The sequence below is a fragment of the Protopterus annectens genome, chromosome 7.part1, assembly GCF_019279795.1.
Source record: "Protopterus annectens isolate FY-2018-M chromosome 7.part1, PAN1.0, whole genome shotgun sequence".
NCBI classification, from domain to species: domain Eukaryota; kingdom Metazoa; phylum Chordata; order Ceratodontiformes; family Protopteridae; genus Protopterus; species Protopterus annectens.
The window spans coordinates 146,683,885-146,706,783 of NC_056740.1; the positions used below are offsets into that span (position 1 = coordinate 146,683,885).

General features: G+C 38.8%; 1 protein-coding gene across 1 annotated transcript in view; it reads left to right on the forward strand.

Annotated features, from left to right (window-relative positions):
- UROC1 (urocanate hydratase 1) overlaps positions 1 to 22,899 on the forward strand; it is a 1,269,467-nt gene that overhangs the window by 1,216,905 nt on the left and 29,663 nt on the right. The window contains exon 20 of the mRNA XM_044078604.1: positions 22,242 to 22,341. Within this exon, the coding sequence (XP_043934539.1) occupies positions 22,242 to 22,341 (100 nt within the window). The remainder of the gene's footprint in view (positions 1 to 22,241; positions 22,342 to 22,899) is intronic.

The window sequence follows — 22,899 nt, forward strand, 5'->3', positions numbered from 1 at the left end:
AGACCTCCAAAGCAGAATTGCATGCAACCTCCACCCCCCAACATAACCCAAATGACACATAGTCCACAAACTCCGTGTGCCACTCAACCACAGCCCATAAGGCATAACAACATACCCAACACTATAGTCATAGGTGACTCTATAGTCAGGCACACTGATGTTCCTCTCACCAGGCTAAACAAGGAGGATGTTACTGTTAGCTGCCTGTCGGGTGCCAGGATCTGCCACATAACGCACACACTCGGGTCACTCCACAACAAGTACAAATATGACTCTGTCATTGTCCATGTTGGTGTGAATGACCTGAGACATACCTCCCTGGACTACATGAAAAGAGACATGGAGGAGCTCTCCAATCTTGTAGCTCAGGCAGGTATGACCTTAGCCCTGAGTAGCATCCTGCCATCACCCAGAATGATACTACAGTACAAGGACAAAATGATTGACTTCAACAATTGGCTAAGCTTCTGGTGTCATTCTAAGGGGATCCAGTATCTGTCTGCTTGGGATGACATAATCGACAGACCACGATGCTTTGCCAGAGATGGCCTGCACCTGTCGTCCTTGGGATTCCGGATACTGATTGCCACCCCTATAGTGCCTTTTTAGGCAAGGTTCAAATGACAAATTCACCACCATAACAGGTACAAGCAAGCAAAATCTGAGGGTAATGCTACTCGATGCTAGAAGTCTAAACCTCAAAATGCATTCACTCGAGGCACTCCTTAAAATTGAGAACATCGACATCTGTGCAGTGACAGAGACCTGGTTCAAGATGCCAGAGAGCACCTCTGCATTACCAGTATATAATTCATACCACACCTTTCAGCCACCTAACCTGGACCGAAACACTAAAAGTGGAGACTTGTCCATATTCATTAAGGATATCCACACCTCCAGGCTAGTTGCTCAGCATAATGCATCCAAGATTATCCAAGTGCAACTTACTCTGGGCAAGACCACAATCCAAATTGTAACTTGCTACAGATCCCCCACCATGTCCCATGATTCCCACTCCTCATTTCTTGATACACTGGAAAATATTAGGGTACAACTCAACACCCTAATAATGGGCGATTTCAACTACCCCACCATTAACCGGGAAAACTACTCATGTACCAACTCTTTTGCTCAACATTTTCTAGAATTCATAAATTCCAGTGCCTTGAATCAACTTATCCACACCCCCACCAGGAGCAGCAGTATCCTAGACTTGTTCATTACCATCATGGGTGACCGGTGTTCCACACCAAAGGTCAATTCCTCGTTGGTCAGATCCGACCACAAGCTAATCAGCCTAGACATCCCTGCCCCCACCCCATTAGGGAAACCACCGTAAAAAATTTCTCCAAAGCCAACTTCATGCTTCTTAAGACAGAAGTGACAAACTTCACAACACCCATGCAGACGGACAATAGAGGTACGACTGCTGAATCCTACACAAATGCACTTTATAAGTACTTACACGACTGTATGGATCTTGCTATCCCTAACAGAACCAAGATGCTATCCTCCAAAAAAAAGGAAGCCAATCTGGTGGCCCCCTGCCATAAATAAACTCTACAACAGAAGATAGAAACTGTTGCAAAAAAAGAGTAAAATCCCATGACTAGAAGAACTCTCTGATCAACCTCAGTAAGAAGCTGAGATCCCTCATAAAATCCTTCAAAGTGAATTATGAAAACTAAATCACCACTGATTCTAAAGACAACCACAAAGCATTCTATAGCTATATCAAGAATTTCAATGGCAACACTCAGATCTGCTCTGAGTTACAGCACAATGGCACTAAATATACTGAACCAACTGATATTGCCAACATCCTGGCAGATAGGTTCAGTGCTAACTTTACACCCCCTCACCCCTTAAAGGGCCCATCTCTATACCGGAAGAATGCAAAGTTCCTGTAATCACGGCTGCACAGGTAAAAACCACACTCTCCAAAGCCAAGAACACAGCATCCATGGGACCTGACAACATCCCAGGCTACATTCTACATGAACGACAGAATAAACTGGCACCCCACCTAAGCACCATGTTCAATCATAGCCTCATCTCAGGCTTTGTGCCCACTGAATGGTGCACAGTGACTGTTATCCCACTCCACAAAGGGGGAACCACCACAGACCCAAGGAACTACCGCCCCATTAGCCTAATGAGCCTGGTGTGCAAGGCCATGGAATGTATCATCATAGAACTTATAAACAAAGACATTGGTAATCTCCAAACTCTGGACCCCACCCAGTTCAGGTTTGTAAAAGCAGATCATGCCTCCTAAACCTGATTGACTTCTTTGAAGCAGTCACCAAAGCCGTAAACGAGGGTAAGGTAGCCTATCTAGATCTCGCCAAGGCTTTTGACACAATCCCCCACTCTGGAATTATAGATAAACTCACTAAACTAGGTATAAATCCCTATGTCACAAGATGGGTTGCCAACTGGCACACTGACAAAACCCACACTGTGAAAGTAGCAGGCTCCAAATCCGACTTCAGACCAGTGACAAGTGAAGTACTGCAGGGTTCAGTCCTGGGTCCTCTCCTGTTTAGTATCTACTTTTCTAAAGTACTGGCTAGCACAGAAGGTCTTTGGCTAACAAAGTTCGCAGATGACTGCAAACTAGGAGCCATAATTGAAACTCCTAATGATGTGGACATCCTACAAAAGGGCCTCACTGAGACAGATGCATGGTGTCAAAGCCATGGCTTCAAGCTCAATGCCAAAAAGTGCATTGTCATCCCTTTTGGTAAAAACTCTGTACCCATGAGCTACCACATAGGTGGTAGTCTACTTAACACTGAAAGTGTGATAAGAGACCTTGGGACACAGGTGAACAGTAGTCTCTCCTTTGATAATCACATTGCCACAGTAGTCAGGAAATCCTTCTACGTGGCACACCTCATCACAAAAGGTTTCTCATCCAGGAAAAAAGAGGTCATTGTTCCCCTCTACTCATCCTTCACTCCCATTATAGAGTACAATTTTCCTTTTGGCATGTATCTCACAAGACACCTGCAACAACTGGAAAGGCCGCAGAAATACCTCAGAAAGAGGATTACTGGCTTCAAACAGATGCCCTATGCAGACCATCTCAAAAAACTCCAGCTTTACTCTGTCGCATATCACCTACACCTACTACTAAAAAAATAAATAAAAATAAACCCAGAGCTGTTGGACATGCTCCACTTAAAGAAATCCCAATCCCTCCGAGCTACACAATAAACAGAACATGCTGGAGGGATAGATTCCTGTCCCAGAGACTTCCCATACTCTGGAACAAACTACCTATCTATATCAGACAAAGCTCCTCATTAGCACTCTTCAAGAAAAATCTTGATGACTGGATGGGAAATAGGAAATTCACCCCGGGGATCACCTCTGTGGCTCTGCTTGACAGGGGCACAGGAAAATAATTTTCTTGGGTGGCGAAAGCCAGGGTACCTTTTTGGCTAGGCTTCTACAGGCATTGTACTCGATGATTGGCCTAATGAGGGAAGAGTAAAGGGAGACAATGACCTCTTTCTTCCTGGATGCAAAACCCTTTGGAATGAAATGTGCCACATAGAAGGACTTTCTGACTACAATGGCAATGTGGTGGTCAAAAGAGAGGTTACTGTGAACCTGTGTTCCCAGATCTCTTATGACGCCTTCTGTGTTCAGTGGACTACCATCGATGTGGTAATTCATGGAAACAACGTTTTTTCCAAAGGGGATGATGACACATTTTTTGGCATTGAGCTTAAGGCCATGGTTCTGACACCAGTCATTGGTCTCAGTGAGGCCTTTCTGTAGGATGTCAACATCACTTGGGGGGTTAATTATGGCTCCTAACTTGCAATCGTCCGCGAACTTTGCCAGGCAGCGTCCCTTCATGTTGGCCAGGACTTCAGGGAAGTAGATACCAAACAGGAGAGGACCCAGGACCGAACCCTGTGGGACTCCACTCATGATTGGTTGACAGTCTGACTTGGAGTCAGCTACTTTCACACTGTGGGTTTTATCTGTGAGCCAGTTTGCAACCCACCTAGTGATATAGGGGTTGATGCTTGTACAATAAACATGAAATTCAAATGTATGTTATAAACAAAACAGACTGGGTTTCGAAGACAGAAAAACTCCACTCTTTATTGGCTAGTACATACAACTTAACGCTCCACAAAACATGCGTTTTTGTCCAGGCACCTCCCAGACTTCATCAGAAAATACACAGAATGTGAAAAACCTGCATGCAGTTTTTTTTTTTTTTTTTTTGCTATTATATCAAGAAGTTCATTCAGACTCTTCAGTTCTTGGTTACAAAACCAAGAACTGAAGAGTCTGAAGGAACTTTTTGATATAATAGCAAAAAAAAAAAAAACTGCATGCAGGTTTCACATTCTGTGTATTTTCTGATGAAGTCTGGGAGGTGCCTGGACGAAAACGCATGTTTTGTGGAGTGTTAAGTTGTATGTACTAGCCAATAAAGAGTGGAGTTTTTCTGTCTTTTAAACACAGTCTGTTTCATTTAGTTACCTTTTGACTGGTTCCTTGTTTTTTGGTTATTCAAATGTATGTTATGATACATATATCTGGAATGGGTCTACTTTGATTCACTGAAAACTCATTATACTGAATTTCAATTCACCCTCAAAAAAAGGGTCTATATTGAATTCTCAATAGCCGACAATGTCGAATCTGACATTGTCGACATGAGAATAGAGAAACTGCAGAACATCGAAGAGGTAAATGGAAATCTCCGTAAGGGGAGATTTCCATTTACTTCAATGTAGTGCGGTCTCGGAGGTGGTATATTTAAGTAGCGGGGATGTGGGGGGCACAGCCATTTAGTTTTTTTTTTTTTTTGTTGTTGTTTTAATTTTTTTTTCTGAACATTCGATGTTTTAACAGTTCGATCACTTAGGGTCGACCTTTAGTGATTCGAACTGCTAAATATTCGATGTTCCCATATAGACACTCAAAAAAATCGCTGAAAGCTCAAATCATTGAAAACTTATTTCACTGAATGTAAGTACTGTTGGACAAATAAAATGTATATGCCCTTTTTCCCACTGTAGTGCAATCCTGAAGTTAGTATATATAGTTGGGGTTAGCTTTTATATTTATAAATCTAATTTCACTGAAAGATAACAATATATTAAATCAAAAGTAGGTGAGGGCTACCCCTGACACCTGCCTAACTACGTATACTAACTCCAGGATCCCCTACAGTGGGGAAAAGGGCATATACATTTTATTTGCCCAACAGTACTTAAAGTTTTCGGTGATTTGAGCTTTCAGCGGTTTGGTGTGAGTGTTTTGAAATTCAGTGAAATGAGTTTTCAGTGAATCAAAGTAGACCCACATGGAACAGTACCTTCCTCCTACACCACCTTAAAGAGGTATTGACTTCCTTTGTATCCCTGTCTAGTGTTAAATTGGGATGAAAATTAAGGGAACAATGACCAGAATCATATTTCAAGTCGCTGCTGTCTGTGTATACAGCATGCTGCCTCATTCCTACCCCCCAAAAAAAAAAAAAATGCCTTGTGTGTACCCCTCTGATGTCATCCTAGGACAAAACTATAAAAAAATTAAAACATATTTGTTGTCAGAAATATATAAACATAATACTATTTTACCCACCCGCAAACATTAGCCATCCATATATGCCTCTGATATTTGTGAGGAAAATTAAAAAAAAATAAAAATAATTACAGTAATGCCTCCAAATTAATTTTAGACAGTACACTGCTCCTGTACAAGCTTAGTGACCCCTGTTTACCCTTCTGAGGTTTGTGAAGACAGTCAAAATAAAATGATCACTCTGTCCCCAGCCCAACACAAGACAGTGACTTACAAGTTTTGGGAGGAAAGTTAGAGAAATAATGACATCATCCCAGCTTCCTCACACATGGTACAATGACCTTCTGTGTATGCCTCTGAGCAGGGCTACTTTTGACTAAATAGTGTTCAGGACAGAGGCCACAACTAAGCCCATGTCAGAATCTACTTAGTCTTGATCTGTGGGGGCCAGCAGCCCCCCAGAAGCTCTGAAGGTTGGCATGTTATGTAATGCATTTTATCTCTTCGAGAAATGACTGTAAACTGAGCAAGTGACAAGTAGATCAGTTACTTCCATCCAGACAACCCCCATCAATCAGTTGTAGCTAAATCTATGTAAAATTAAGGTGATGGATTGATAAAAAGCATAATCATCTTGTATTTGGAATGCACTTCGCCTTTGTTTCAAACAAACAGTTGCCACACATTAAAATATTACAAGTTGTTTACATAAACTACAGTAAGTCCTGCAAAGCCAGAATAATAAGAAAACAGAAGGCAGTTAATCATTTTTCTTCACAGACAGCCCCAGCAATTTTATCTATTTAGTGCATATCAAGTATCAAGTTTAGTCCATCTTATTCCTGATAAATACACATTAGTCCTGTGAAGATTCATTGCAATTACTGCCTGAAAGTGTCAATTTACTTTCATCTAGCCAACCTCATTCCCATAGCTCTCAACCTCTTGCCTGCAAAGTCAGGAACAAATCCAAAAATAATCAGGCGCACTTTTCAAAAATATTAGTACTATTAGCATCAGAAGTTAACAAAATAAGAGGATGTGAAACAACATGGATTTTCTGAAGCAAAAGAAGTGTATAACTCTAATTATTGTCATTATTTATTAAATGTAATCCACCACCTTTTCTCCAAAATGTCCAGTTTCACTAAAAGAGATGGAAAAAAATGTTGAACCAAAATCATGGACATTTGAGTGTTATGCCCAATCCCCACTTAGTAGTTACAGCCATCACGTCTGAAGTTTCACCTTTGCTAGTCCAGTCTGCAAAGACAAGTTGCCACACACACCAGTATTACAAGTTGCTCCACGGAAGCAAACATTTTTAATAAAATATCAGGTTGAATGTTGACAGCATCACAAAATAATAATAAAAATAACACTTAGCTCACTGCTTCTGTCTTGCACCATTCCTTTCAACTATCCAGAATTTGCAGGCAAAATGTCTCTCCTGACTCCCTGAGCAGCCAAGCAGTAAAGCCACACTCTAAAACTCTGAATTTATTTTACAATGTTTTGTAGCTTAATTAAAAAACACATCATATTGATGCTACCCCCTCCTGTTAGTACAGAAATATTTGCATCATCGATAAGACTGAATACTAATTTTCAAGGAATTAAAATAGGCAAGAAATTTGTTAAAAATTGTTTGCTGACAATACTATATTAACACAAGTGTACATGCATCAATAATTGTATACGTGATAATTAGAAAGTATGAGGAAACCTTGGGTCTGTACCTTAATAGTGGGAAAAACTAGAAATGTGATTGTTTTAATAAAGATAATCAACCTTTAATTAAGGAAATAAAAACTAAGTTAAAAAGATCAATAAATTGAATATCTAGGAATTATAACATGGAACTCGTGGTATGAAACGAGACACAAAATTAAATGGGTAATGGAGATAACAGGATTGATATCAGTTTGGAATAAACAAACATTTACTTTTAAAGAACAATTAAAACTCATAACAATTATTATAGTACCAAAAATCTTGTATACAGTTCAAACCATTACATCCACCAAACTACAATTAATTAAATTTGACTGGAACAGTTTTGAAATGTTAGGCACCCAAAAATCAAGAATAGCTTATAACTACCATATTAGTACCTGGAACAAAGGAATAGTTAAATTTTCATATTTGAAAACATATACAAACTCATAATCATTGAAAGTATTAATATATTGAGTAGATATAATAAAGACTTATATTATTTCCTTTTTTATTTAAACAAATGAAGATCTCACATCTAAAAAAACTTGAATAATAAGTTCATGTGGATGGTGGTTTTAACTATATTCAGTATATATTTATACTTCAACACTCATCATTTGTTAATATTCTAAAAAAAGTCAAACATTGTTATAAAGCACTTGGATACTAAGAATTTGTTTAGTTTGTTCATTCTGTTTTGTATGACATAATTTTGATATTAAATTCCAATACTGTGAAATTAGGACAATGGACAGACAAATATTTTATAGGTTGGTATAACTGCTTTCAAAACTGTAATTTGAAGTCCCCAGATAAATTAATCTTGGATTTTGGATTAGCCCAAATGGACTGCTTGTTGATTCAGATAGTCTCATGGAGTATTACAAAGTAATGATAGAGATTTTCTTAAGTTGATTGATTATTTATGTAAAATAATTTTTACAAAGAAATCCATTACATGCATAGTATTGGATTTATATAAAACTCTAATAGTGTTCAAAATAAATGAATCCTCGTGGAAATTTATTTTATAAAATAAAGAAATATTACTAATAAATTTACGTCTGGTGTTGGATTAAAAAAAACAGGACCCTGTATAGGCTAATACCCCACTGGGTGTCTCTTATTTCTGTGAGCTATTGTAGTCCAGCCTAGCTTTCTCATTAATTAAGGCACTCATTTCAGCATATCTCCATACCTACCCCTCAATCTTCCTCTTCTCTCCAGACTAGAGAGAGAAACTGTTCTTAAAAAAGTGTATTGTACCTGAAACCTCCCAAGAAAGTTTTCCCTTCTTCTTGGGACCCCAGCTTTGTGCTTGAAAAACCCTCTCCCCATCCTTTAGAACCAACCAGCAGCAACTGATGCTCTCAAATTCTGTATATGGAAAACTATTCTTCTGCTAGTCCTCACCTCTGCCAGACTAGTATTCAAACTACATGCTCATATGGCAAACCCTCCCTCCCTTATCTTTCATAAGGACAAGAGTGTGTCTTTAAGGGCCAATCCCCATTTCATACCGAAAGTAGTACATGAACTGTCTCTCAATCAGGCTGTAAATCTTCCTAATTTCTTCCCTAATTCACAAAGAAGGGAGAGAATTCTACATTGATATGCATAGACTGCTCTGATTCTACTTGGATAACACTAAGAATATTTGCAAGTTTGACCAATTTGTCTCTTTCCAAGAGTCCAAGTTAGGGAACACAGTTTCAAAACAAACTGTTACTTAAGTGAATCTTTAAATCCATTTAATTTTGCTGCACTCTACATGGCAATCCTTACTCTCTCCATCAAAGGCTCATTTCACTAGACCAGTGGCTTCATCTGTAGCCTTTCACAAGGGGATTGGCTCAAGTAATTTTAGAAGCAGCTACTTAGTGTTCTGTTCATACTTTCACCAAACATTAGAGTGGATGCCTTTTCTCAACCTAAAACTGCCTTTGACAGGACAGTCTCTCTGGATTACTGGACAATGCTCCTATCTCCCTTCCAACCACCCTTCATGCCACTTAAGCTTTGGAAGTCACCCAACACTTTGAAATACTACAACAGTGATCTAAGGAGCTCATAGTACTACTGTGTAAGAATTTACCATAACAGTAGATGTCTTACTGATCACTGCTGCACTATTCCTTCCCCCCCATCCCTCCTCCTTTGATTCCTTCTTAGTTTTTCATCATGAACTGAGGGGGATCACTGTCTTTCTGCCTCTCCCCTCTTAGCTGAACAGTTTATTTTGTTCCTCAGGCCTCTTCAGGCTTACTAGCTTGGAGATGGTTAAGAAGTTGCGTTCATATATCCACTTTTGTACTCTTACACCCACAGGCTTAGGTCATAAGTTTCTATGGAAGATTTTGGCCTTAGTACCACAGCCATATATCCAGACTATTTGGCGAGATAATCCACAGTTTGATATGCTGCAACAATGATCAATACAACATCTACTGTTATGGTAAGTTCTTACACAACTGTACTTTTCTTATACAGAAAAGTTGAATGATAGTTATAAAAGAAATTCATATGAGTATCAGCACTTCGCTTCTTGTAAGTAATATGTTAAATGCCCCACAGACCAGTAGGATATAGCTACTCCACCGAGTGTAACACAGATTGTGGAGAGCATGAGGAACATGCAGAGAAGTCACTAAAAGCAACCACAAGGGGGAGCAGTGATGGCCAATACCAGGAGTATAGACAGGATTGCTGGGACTATGTATCATCTTCCACAGTGTAGATCCAAAGATGTAGCCCCACCCCCAACTAGGGCAGTGCATGTTTCTGGAGTTTGCCTTTTATTTCAGAAATGATAGGTTCACTAAAATTAAAACATTAAAACAAAAAAAAGTATCCCTTAATCAATTCAGACATGGTAAAAATAAATGTCACTGCTTTAAAAACTAGATTCTACTCATCTTATTTTTTGAAAAATATATCCTGTGACATAAAGGGTATTATACCTGGTTATGCCTTTAGCATGCACTAATGTTTTGCAGCAGTGCGTGCATGTGTGTGCACATGACCGTTCAATGGCTAACAGAAAAAAATGTCAATAGTCTGGAAAATGTCAGTCACAGTCATAGACAACTACATATCCTAACATAAGAAACTCTAATTTGGGTACATCATTTTACAACACAGAAACAGTACAAAGGACACACCATCACCTAAACATATGTCATCCTAAATACTGATAGTCATGTCGATGGGTACACATAGCCTAGGCATGAGTTGCTGCAGAACAGAAGGCTGTGGCAACTGAAAGAATAGTGAAAAGGGGTAAGATGTAAACAATGGAAGCAAAGGAAGATACAGTCATTTGTAGTTGGACAGAGGAGTATATAAAGTGACAAGAGAGTACTGTTATGAGAGGATAGGAAATTTGGAAATGATGCAACAAAAGTTAAAAGGAGGGGTAATATGGAAGACTGTCTTATTAAATGAGCGGGAAGAACTGTCATTTTTAATCTAGTAAGTGTAACATTTTTTATAAAATTCTAATATGATTATGTAAATTATGATGTAATGTAATAATGGAAAAATTTGAAATGTGTTGAAAAATGTGGAAAACAAAAAATATAAAGATAAAAAAGACTGTATACTAGGTGAGTCGAGCCATAGTCCATCCACACTGCCATTCTTTAATATTGGAAATATGCCATCAGACATATTCTGCAATGACAAGAGTGAAATATTTAGCTAGATGTTATGTACACTGGCATAGTATGGGTCATGGTATGGAAAAGTGTATGATGAACGTTAGGCAAACAGGTAAATCACCATCAAACCTTTTTTGGCTAGACTGTATATGGATTATGCAAGTCATTTCCTTGGAAAATGTTTTTTTTTTTTTTTTTGCTAAATATTTTTTATCAGAAATTTTGAATAAATAACATAGAAATACATAATAAGAAATGACATATGCAGAAAGCAAATATAAACAGTTATAAACAAATCCAAAGAAACCCAAAGCACAGCACAACAGCACAGAGTAAAAAATGAACCCAGTAGCTGGCAGGAACAATAGAAATTCAAACCTCAATGTAAAAAGTAAAAAGTTTAATAAATACACAGCACCACAAAGCCACTTTATCAGACAATTCAAAAAAAAAAAAACAATTTCACTAATATACCTTGCAGCAACCTATCATGAAACATGTCAACAAAAAACAGTTAATATTTTAAAGCAACAAAGCAGGAAAATCCTTGCAAAAGCAACGTAAAAACATAAAAATGTCTATAAACAGTATACAGACAAGAACCAGCAGTTAAAGTGAATTAAAATCAAGACATACCTATCCATGATACATTCTGCATTACTATTAAAAACGGACTCAAGACATATATATAAGAAAAAGAAAAAAAACAATCATTAACACATTAATGAATAATCTAGGTCTTAAAGCATCTCTTACACATTGCAAAAATAAACTACTTGAACACATACATAAGCACTTGAACAACTATTATGGAAAACTCAGTGATTCAAGCGTCTAGCCTTGAGCAGAGGTTTGAGGGGGACATTGTCATTCAGACACATGGCCTGATGTGCACCTAACCTAAGAATCCACTCCAGTTCTACCACCTCAGTGCGATTCACCAAATCCCCCCACGTATGTGTGGAAACACCACATGTAAGACTTGGAATAAAAAAGAATGTGCTGAATCTGTCTGTAATATGTGTTTCGCTAGGGCACTATAATCGTGCCCTTTGCAAATGCAGTACAAGTGGTCCCTAATTCTCTCCTTGAGACTTCTATTATTTTTCCCCACATAGAATTAAAAGCAGCGTTGGCAGTGGGCTAAATAAACAACATGCCTGGTGTTACAATTAGCATTTGTCTTGTTACTCCATAAGTGACCCGTCACAGGATGCCTAAAAAATCTAGATTCATCAATATATTGGCAATAGTTGCAACTCTTGCACTTGGATGTAGCATCAATGATGGAAGGAAGGGGGACTCTACCTGTAGGATAGCACAGCCATTGCTTTAAAGTCCTAATGTACCTATAAACAAATCTAGGACTGTCCCTCAGGAGATCCGAAAACCTATTATCTACCTCCAAGATGTGCCAGTTTTCCCTAATAATTCCTTTAACATCAAACACCCCTTGTGCATATGCTAACACAATGGGAGGACAATCACTCACAAAATGTGGTGATACTGATGTAGAACTTTTCTCAGAGAAATACGGCCTGTCAAAGATCTGTACTTGAATGTGCAGTAAGCTCTACTCCTTCACATGCAGCTATTGAAATGTTAGTATCGTCTACTGGATTTTTTCACTGGTGTAGAATTTGCAAATTTTATGAAAAGAAATGGAATTTGTCATAAAATTTCTATATAATTTCATGCTTTTTCTAATGACCTGTAAGAGAGCAAAATAATGAAAGGAGCAACTATGGAAATCAGACCATCATGGCCTGTGTTTAATTAAATAATATCCCTGCAGAAGACAGGTTCATTTCCAACAGAAATGCCTGTATTGAAAGACAGAGATTTATATTTGATATGCTTTTGCAAGATTTGAAAGCAAAACTGCTAGGCTGAACAGTAAATGATTCAAACTCAGCAAACACTAGGCTCCTTATATAGGGTAATTCCATTCCTCACTGATGTGTCCAGAATAAACATAGCTACAGCTAACCCACTTCAACACTCCTCTATGCCTTCTCAATCTTTAGTAACATAAATTCATCTCTATATCATGAATTTGAACAATGCTAAAACAAAATAGCAAAATTTGCAACAAATCAGCACTGTAGAATTCACCATTGCTTTACTGTAAAACAACTAAATTGGCTTGAACTAAGAATCACATTTATTTAGCGTTCGCAAGTTACTTTGCAGCCTTGAAAAGTATTTAGTATTAAACAGCATCATTCAGCCATACTATCCAAATAGAAATCAATGCTCTAAAAATCTACACCAACAAACACTGCAGGTGATTCACTGTATTTAAACTGCATATCAAAAAAGCAGAACTCGGTTTTGTATTAGAACATTACCCCACCAGATGCACAGTAGCAAGGACTGCCCAAACCCTGCCCACTACTCTACGTTTCCCTGAAATTGCTAGTCTTTACTATGAATAAACATGACATAGCCAATGTCACCAAACAGAATATGGAAAACAGTGTAGTTAAATCTGCGCGCTGCAGCAAGTGCAGGTTAATGTATGTTGATCAAAACTATACATTGTATGCATGTACATAAAATGGAATTGAATATATTTTACAAAAGTACACTCTAGCAAGTGCAGCTGCGGTGGTGGTGCTGCGGTAGTGTTGTCGTTCCACAGTAAGACATTGTCCTGTTCGATTCTCAGCTAGAGCGTCTTCTGTGTGGAGACATGCATGAATGGGTGTACCTTCGTTGAAGGTTGTGTGTCAGGGCTGGCAACTTGGCACGTAAAAATCTACTGCCAATCATTAGCGGACCGGATTTCCACTGTGGCGACCCCTAACCGGGAAAAGCTGAAAGACTCAACAACAACAACTCTAGCAAGTGCAGCATACATAAAACGGAATTGAATATATTTTTCAAAAGTACACACTAACAAGTGCATCTGCAATTCTATCCCCCTTTCACTCCACAGTGATTTTACACAATAAATTTTAATTAATAAATATAATGCAATTAAAACTGATAAGGCAGGGACATAAGCAGCTCATGTTCTTTCATACAAAACATACTTTCATGCTCTGATGGGGTACTATTTTAGTAGAAAGCAGTAATTTCACTTCTGTGTAAAACTTATTTTGCAAACAGTTAAGTAATCTGAAGCACAAAATTATAGTTATAAAAGGTGGGGGATGCATGGGGAGCTTGTCCCCCTGCAAAAGCAATTTAAAGCACAAAATTAGGTGGGGGTGTAAAGTACCGCATACATACTGCCCTTCTGACCTGCTCATAGTTGAACCTGTCCTTACATCTCTTAATTAAAGGACACACAATATATACAATAACTAGCTTGGAATGGCCGTATTTCAAGAACGTTCACAAACAGTCACAGATGGAATATTTAGAATGAATATTCAGCAGGTTGCTGGATAATCTGCATGCCTTATCACTCAGCCGTATTTTGCATGCAATGTCACATGGGCTTGCCCTGTCAGTCATGTACGCCACAGCCATTTCTGCGCAAAAATCGCAGTGGGGTAATGTTCTAATACAAAGCCCAGAATTCCTTCCCAGCTTATGCAGACAGCTCAACAATACAAAATATTTAAGTGTCAGTTTGGACAACATTTCATGAATACTTGGATATGATCCTACTCATGCCCAGAATAGACCCAAAAGTACTCACTGAACATCAAAAGTAGTCATTGAATATACTTAAATACTGCCCAACTCCCCATGCAAGTGTTGTAGACCCTCTCCTCTCATCTCATTATTTAATGTCTCATCCTTCAAACTACCTTTGCTAACATACCTCCTCCCCTATCCATCTGAGATGCATAGCTAAGCTGGGGCGAAGTGGGTAGCTGCCCTGGGCACATAGTGCTAGGGGGTGCAATCAGCACATGCCAGTCAGTCTTAAGTGTATTACCAGCCTTTCAGAAATAAATGCCAGTATTGTATCTGAGGTTAAAACTGAAACACATTAGCACTCCATATGTGGCATAAGCTCTAGCAGCTGTTTGTTACAAATGTTACAATCAGCCTTCTTTAGTTTAAAAAACAAAACACGTTTTTTTGTTTTTTTTTTCTCTTGAGTAGTCTGGTTTACTTCTTAAGGTAGAGAAGCGAAATCATGATCATAAATTATTCTTTTTTTGCTCCTCATCTCTGAGTTCATGAGCATTGACCGTGAGGGGAGAAAATCCTAACTTGCTTATAAGGAGTGCCAGAATGAGGGCTTCACAAAGTAAAGTTGAGGTGGATGCTAGATTGTGAGATAATACTGGATGCCATAATAACTAGCTATACATCTAATCATACCTCTCAACTTCTTGGTGATAGATATCTGGACAAAGAATGACAAAATGAGGGGCAGCAGCCCAAAAATAGGGACAGATTTCAAATATTGCTCATATATACTTAGAAACTTGATAGAATAACAGGGTATGTGTTAACATGCATTTTTTGAAGGATTTGAAGTCTGAAACTCAAATGTATGTCATTATTTAAGGACTCTGCTCCTCACATCATCCCATTGATTTGCCACAAAATCACAAATTTTATGAGGAGGAGACCAAAAATAAGAGGCAAAAAATCTGGACATTCTGTGAAAATCTGGACAGTTGAGAGGTATGCCTCTAATCCATCTGTTCTTTTCCCTTTACCTCCCCTATTCTACAAAACCTCTCCTGCCTTCTCAAATATGTTGCCTGTCATTATTGATTAAACATTACCCCCTTTTCTTCTGCTTATAAATCTTTTCTTTCCTACACCCTGCTTATGGCACAGGAATAATATATATACATACACACATATATTCTAACTTCAGTATTGCAGCATTTTCTCTCCCAATGTATGGAGTCTGGTACAACACGTATAATTTATAGCATTTAATTGATTAAACTCATACCTTATGTATATACTAGGATGCTTTATTTGCTTGTAAAATTGACTTAACTGTGGAGCTTTTTGTCAACCCAGGCTTCCACTGAAAAAGTGATCTTGAGCATTCAGACTTTACCAGTAAACAAATACCAAATAATTATATAAAATCCTGAAAAGACACTCAGACTTTTTTAACAGAAGTTGAGAAGTTCTGATGTTTATATGATAAACTACAGTCATGTTCCCAAACAGGTTCCTGATGTAACTGAGCATTGCTCAAGACCTGTGTCTTTTATTGTGGCCATTCAGCATGGTTTGTGCTTGAGAAAGTATGCCAGTCAAAATGAGACAAGATAAGACACAGTCTGCCTATTAACCTGGAAAAACAGAAAAATCCTTGAGAAGCATAGAGATTCCAGCAAGTTAGGTACGTTTAACATATCCACAGAGAAGCCATGCTGAAGGTAAGAAGTCTGCAGCTGCACCCGCTGTGATTGAAGCCGATGAAAAATGTATTTATGTACCTTTGGTGACAAAAAACATTCTGTTTCCTTCCCCATACAAAATTTCAGTTCCTGAAATGTACCTACCTATTCATCTAAAATGCTGTCAGGTGGTGGGAAAACTTTTCCTGTGCCTTTCAGTATTTTACAGACTGCTCTTGTTCATAAGGGACATGGGCAACACCCCAGGTGTGAATTTATGATTCCGCATCCATTGATCCAAGCTGCGTTTGAAGGAGGACAGGGAAGGACTCTGTTTACATGAGTAGGAAGCCTGTTCCATAGAAGAAGCAATCTCTAAGACACATCTTTCTCTCTCTCCAGCAAGTTTTGTTCATACCACAGACAAGATTTAGATCCCTAGATCAGGTGACCCTCATGCAGTTTTTCTTGGGAATGTGTAACAGTTCCATCAGGGCTGGATTTGAGTGCCTTGTAGGTTAGGCATAGATCAGCACTTAATACTTGGTAGGAGACCGAGTAAATCTATACGGCTTTTAGTCCATCTACAAAGGACATGTTTATACTCTGCATTTTCTTTGTGAGGAACCACGCAGGCCACTCCAGCTGTTTCAAGTGCCTGGTCAAGTCCATACTAAAAGTTGTATTGTACTCAATTATTGGTCTGATAAGGACAGAGTACAGTGAGACTATTAACTTCCTTGGATCTGGATACATGCCTTTACTTATAAGATGTGCTACACAGAAGGACTTCCTCACCACTGTGGACACATGGTGGTCAAAGTTCAGGCTACTGTCTGTGTACCTCGATCTCTCACCTCTGAGCCCACTGTTAGGGGTGTGCTCTTAATGTTGTAGTTTGCAGGGGTATTTGACTTTCCAAAGGGTATGACTATGCATTTTTTGCATTTAGTTTTAGGCCATAGCTCTGGCACCAATCATTTGCCTGGGTCAGACCATCCAAAGGATACCTACACTGGTAGGGTGTTCAGTGATTGCCCCCAGCTTGTAGTCATCTACAAACTTAGTCAACCAAAGGCCTTGTACATTAGCCTTGACTTCAAAGACGTATATTCCAAATAGGAGAGTCCCAGCACTGAGGCCTGTGGCACATCACTAGTAGCGGGGAATTGTGTCAAATGCCTTAGCCAGGTCAAGGTAGGCTGTTTTACCCTCATCCATGGCCTTAGTGACTTTCCTAAAGATGTCCACAAGGTTTAGCAGGCATGACCTGCCCTTGACAAAGCTGAACTGAGTTGGGTCCCATGTTTGGATGTTTCCTATGCCATAATTTATCAGGTTCATGATTATTCCTTCCATGACCTTGCATATAAGACTAGTTAAACTGATGTTCTTCTATTTTCCTGGGTCTGTTGAAGGTCCCCTTAATGGAGAGGTAGGGACTGTTCTCCACTCCACCAGGACAGAGCCAGTTTTGAGGCTGTGGTTAAATAAAGTTCCTAGTTGGCCTGATAGGTCCTGTTTCAAACTGTTTGAGGCCTCCTGGAATATTGTCGGGACCCAACAAAGCAATGTTTTTAGCTTTACAGATCACAGTGGTGACCTGTTCTTTGGTGATAACTAGTAGAGGAATGGTGCAGGGTAACCGGAGGTAATGGGGGGGGTGAAATTTGAGCTAAATTCATTGGTCAGCAGATTTGTTGTATCATGTCATCTGCAACTAATTCCACACATTGTAGGGTGTTGCCCTTATGATTGTAGACATAACTGAAAAATGTCTTTGTTTATCCTTTGCTTGGGAGGCTATTTTTTCTCTCAAAATTTGCTTCTGAAGATTGGAATGGTACCCTAATTTGCTTATTTAGACTAATGAGAGATTTTGTTCTGTTGTGCTCATTTTCTCTTACTTCTAGACAAGATTTTCTTCCTTCATATTTATACCAGAGATCCACCAGGGTGGCTTGGTTTTGCGGTTTGTCCTAGGCTTATTTCAGTCTGGCACTGTCATTTTTCTGCAGTTGTTTATATAGTTGTACAGGGCTTTTTGTACACCTCCACATTTCCATGTTTTCTGGGTTTGGGGAGCTTGAAAAGTTGGTAGTTTGCCTTAGAAAAGTTCTTAAAGTTAGTTTTTCATAGTTATAGGTTTTTTTTCCTCAAGCTAGTTTTAAATAGTGTTTTTTGATTTATTTTTTTTTGACGGGCTTCGTTTAGGGCTGTCTTTTGGCTGTTATATCATTCAAACCAACTCCAGGCTTTAAGCAACAGTTCTAGTTTTATATTTATTTCAAAGTAGACCACTTTGTGTTCTAATCTAACCAGTGAGGACATCACACCTGGGGGGGGAGGGGGGTGATGGTCTCCCATATTTGTGAATACCAGGTCTAGGATAGTTGAACCCCAAGTGGGAGTACAGACTAGATGCTCCATAGTATTAGATTTACATGGTTACACCTCCTCCTTTTGCCCTTTTATATGCAATGGGTGATTAGAATGTGAAAGGCATTATAGCGATGCAATGCCAGGATGCTTTCCATGGCTTTGAACCATGTTTCGGTAACTGCACAGATGTTAGCATCCTCCAGGGTGAGGAGTGTTTCCAGGAAGTGTAGTTTCTTGTTGAGAGTCCCTAGCATTGAGCAGTAATACCTTTAGCTATATCCTGAGTAGATTTTGCTCTGTTGGAAGATTGGTCTGTTGAGAATGCCTAAAAAAAGGCACTATAGGGGTGGATAATGTTTTGGCCAATCCGAAAGCCTAGTAGTGACAAATGAAGATCATCCCTGGCAAAGCAGCAGGGCCAGTCAACCATGTTCTCCCAGGCTGACAAATATTGGACCCCTTTGGAATGACACCAGTAGCTAAGCCAATTATTAAAGTCAATCATTTTCTGTTGGTATCGTGACATTATCCTTGGACACAGTAAAATGCTACTCAGTGCGAGGTTCATACCTGCCTGTGACACACATTCTGAGAGCTTGGTTATCTCCATTAGTCCAGGGTGGTATGTCTGAAGTCATTTATGCCCACGTGGACTATGATTAAGTCATACTGGTACTTTGGGTTTGGTCAATTGAGCAGCTAGGGCAACAGCCCTAGATACAAAGTGTTAGGGGTCATGATCAGATGATCCTGATCACTCTTTAATGTAATACTGGAATGTAGAAGTTGGTACTGCATTTGTGGTAAAACCTGAGCACTGTACTGCTCCTTTTCTGGTCTAAACTGTAGCAAATGCTTGCTACAGTTTAAAAGTAAAAAAAAAAATGTTTTTTTCTTCAAAGTAAAATGTGAGTGCTGTTAACACTTCATAAAGGCAGGACTGTAGCAACTGTTTGCTACATTTGTAGCAAGCAATTTGCTACAGTTTAAAAAGATTTTTTTTTAACTAAAACCTAAGCACTGTAGCACTCTGTGCAGGCAGCATATAAACTGTATCAACTGTTTGCTACATTTGTAGCAAGCAGTTTGCTACAGTTTAAAAATAATTTTTTTAAAATAAAACTTGTGCACTGAAGCACTCCATCCAGGCTGGTATAAACTGTAACAACTGACTGCTACATTTGTTAAAGGAGGGATGGGGTCAGGGCACAGAAACAGGACCTGAATGGCTGGGGGCTTAGGAGGAGGAAGAATGTGTCATGCATCTGGCTACCTGGTTGGTGTGCCAGTAGAAGGAACATCCATTTTTTTTTTTTTTTTTTTTTTTTTTTTGCCGATCACTTACGGCTTTTTTTTTAATGATCTAGTGAATCCTGGCCTTTGACAGGCAGCTAACTGCAAACTTCTCCTTATCCATCCTGGTGAGAGGGACATCATTGTGTCTCATTGTAGAGTGTCCTTTGACCAAAATATTGGGTTGTGTGGTGTTATGTCTTATGGGCTTGGTGGCTGAGACACAATCAGATGTGGTTTTGTGTATTGTGGTGGGAGTTGTCTTGTTTGTGTGCATGTGGAGTTTCTGAGGACTGCATCTATAAGGCCTTTGAGGTTTGGATAAGTTACATGTGAGCACCTCCTCATTTGTGGGTCTATATGTCTGGTCCTTTGTAAGTGCAGTCAGTGCTATGTGTCGCTGACAACCTGTTTGCTGTTTTTTTGTGTCTGTATGTGAGAGTCTAGCCTCCAGTGTCATTGTGTAACTACATCTTTCATATACTATATTCATCTGTTCCAGAATAAAGTGGTTGTCAGTGTGTGGAAGGTAATTGCTGCATTGCCTCAGGATGCCCACGTCCACCAAGCTAGATGAAGAGATAGCAGGAAAGTGCCTATCCATGGTTGCAGATCTTAATATGTGCCTTACAATGGGAAGTTATGCATGGGTATTTGCAACTGGATGATGGATGGGTGCTTTCTTAGTGTAATCTGCAGTTAACTTATCCAGCAGTGCTGTCCAGAGCCCAAGCCAGCTGCTATTTGAGCAACAATAATCCTGAGTGCTGTCCTAATGTAATCTAGGGGTAACTAAATGTGGCAATGCTGCTCAATGAGCAAGTTAGTTGCTCTTTGAGTAGTGCAGGACTGTGGAAAATGTCAGAGGTAGTTTTTATAGGTAAAGTGCAACTTCTGATGGTTGCATATTTATGGGACACCACTGACCACCGCTTCACAAAGAACAGCTCCTGGCAGATGCAAGGCTTGTATACAAGCAGAAAATAATCAAGTTTTAAATGAGGTATGCATAACGGCCAATCAGGTCGGCACACAATAAGCTTTCCACTAGCAATTTCCAGCTCAGATAAGTGAAATCAGCCCTGTATTGCCACAAAAGTGTAGACGTTGACCCTCTTGGTGTAAAATGACTGGTTTGGAGCCCAAGTGTTAGGAATCACATAAATAGATACCTAAGAGCACTAAAAACTGTAGATACAATAACAGCATCCCCTATAGCAGTGGAAAAATGCAACTTAAACTCTAACCAAGTACAGGAAAAACAGTAAATAGCACAGAAACCTTTTGAGTATGCAATGAAAACAAGCAATGCCAGTGAAAATAATACTTAATTTCATTTTTTTGCCAAGGATCACTTCAGATGAAAGCAAAATCTCTCAAACTATCTGCCATCGTCTACAAACGATGAGCAATTCTGGATAACTGAGCCAAGACTTACACGAATGTGTGGCTTGTATACAAACACAGTTAAGCACACAATAAGCTTTCCACTAGTAACCCAAGCTCACAGAGATAAAAATCAGTCCTCTCCTGCCGACTTTGACTCACTTAATGTAAATTGACATATGACTCTTGTACTCTTTTCACCCATAAGTCACATAAGCAATGTTAAATTTGGTATATATGAATAAATATGAGTAGCTAGTAAACTGGTATGTTTTGTGAAGTGGGAGAAAAGTGGGGTGCCCAGAGGAAACCCATTCAGACACACTGACAATGTGCATATTCCATAGAAACAGTGACTGGAAGTCAGGTTTGATCCCTACAACTATAAAACAAAAATGTACTGAGCCACCACACTGCCCATGGTCCCCTGAGTATTCTTAGATTTTGATGGTGCATTGTGTAATTTAGTGTCTACACTGCATTCCAATGAATGCTTAATCCTGAAAGCATTCACCACTTAAGATGTCATCTGTGTTCTATCTGTGTGACTAGTACAAGGTTTAGTGTGTACTATATTATTTTATTAGGGTACACGGAATAAGTAGTGATGCCCAGTAGTTTTTATATAGTTTTGCAGCTAACCTGAATTTTTGGATGTCTTTTGCCAGAGAACCTGGTGAAGGCAGAAGGGGAATCTATTGCCACAGTAGAAACATCATGCTGACAAACACTATTACGGGATAACAACAAATCTGACCCCCCCCCCCCCCCATATGAGGTATATGTAGTATTTTATCTAAACTAATAGTATGAATTTATGAAGAAAACATTCAGGAAACTATCAGGAGCACTTTTAATTCTTTTCCTTTTTTCCAGCAGGTTTATTTTTAGCTCACTTTATATTTAGATGTGTGCATTTGTTGCATTAATCATTGTGGATTATAATCTCTTTGCTACTTTTCAGGGGTGAAGTGATAAATGGTGGATTTGGAATGGTTTTGGATGGATCTGAAGAAGCTGAAAAACGGGCTAAAATGATGCTGAGCTGGGATGTTGCAAATGGCGTAAGTAGTTTGTCAGTGTAATGAATACTGTGCCTGCCTAGCAATATCTACCAATGTGATTTATTTCAGTGATCTCATGGTTTTCTGGATAATCCTAAACCAGTGTTCAGTTTAATAATGTCTTTGTGTTGCATTGTAATCTTTTTAATAACTAGTTGTACAGCATAGTCAAACATTTCTTGCACCCCCCCCCAAAAAAAAAAATATATATATATATATATATATATATATATATATATATATATATATATATTCGTTATTTATTTATTGACATTTGTTAACCGGGTTGGTCCAACTGGGCTTGTGGCTCATTTTCAGTGCAGACCCGAGAAGAAAAACTCCAGTTACAAACAATTTATAGTGTGTGAAAAACAAAAAAAAATCACAGTCAATGAATTAAAGCAATTTGAAAATACAAGCCTAAGATACAAAGTAAAAAGTATGCACATAGTGATATACACATAGGATTATTTACAGGATAAATATAGATTTATATAAGATTTTAATTTCTTCAGTATTGTTGATTTTGTGTAGCAAGTGGCCACCTTGTGGGTTACT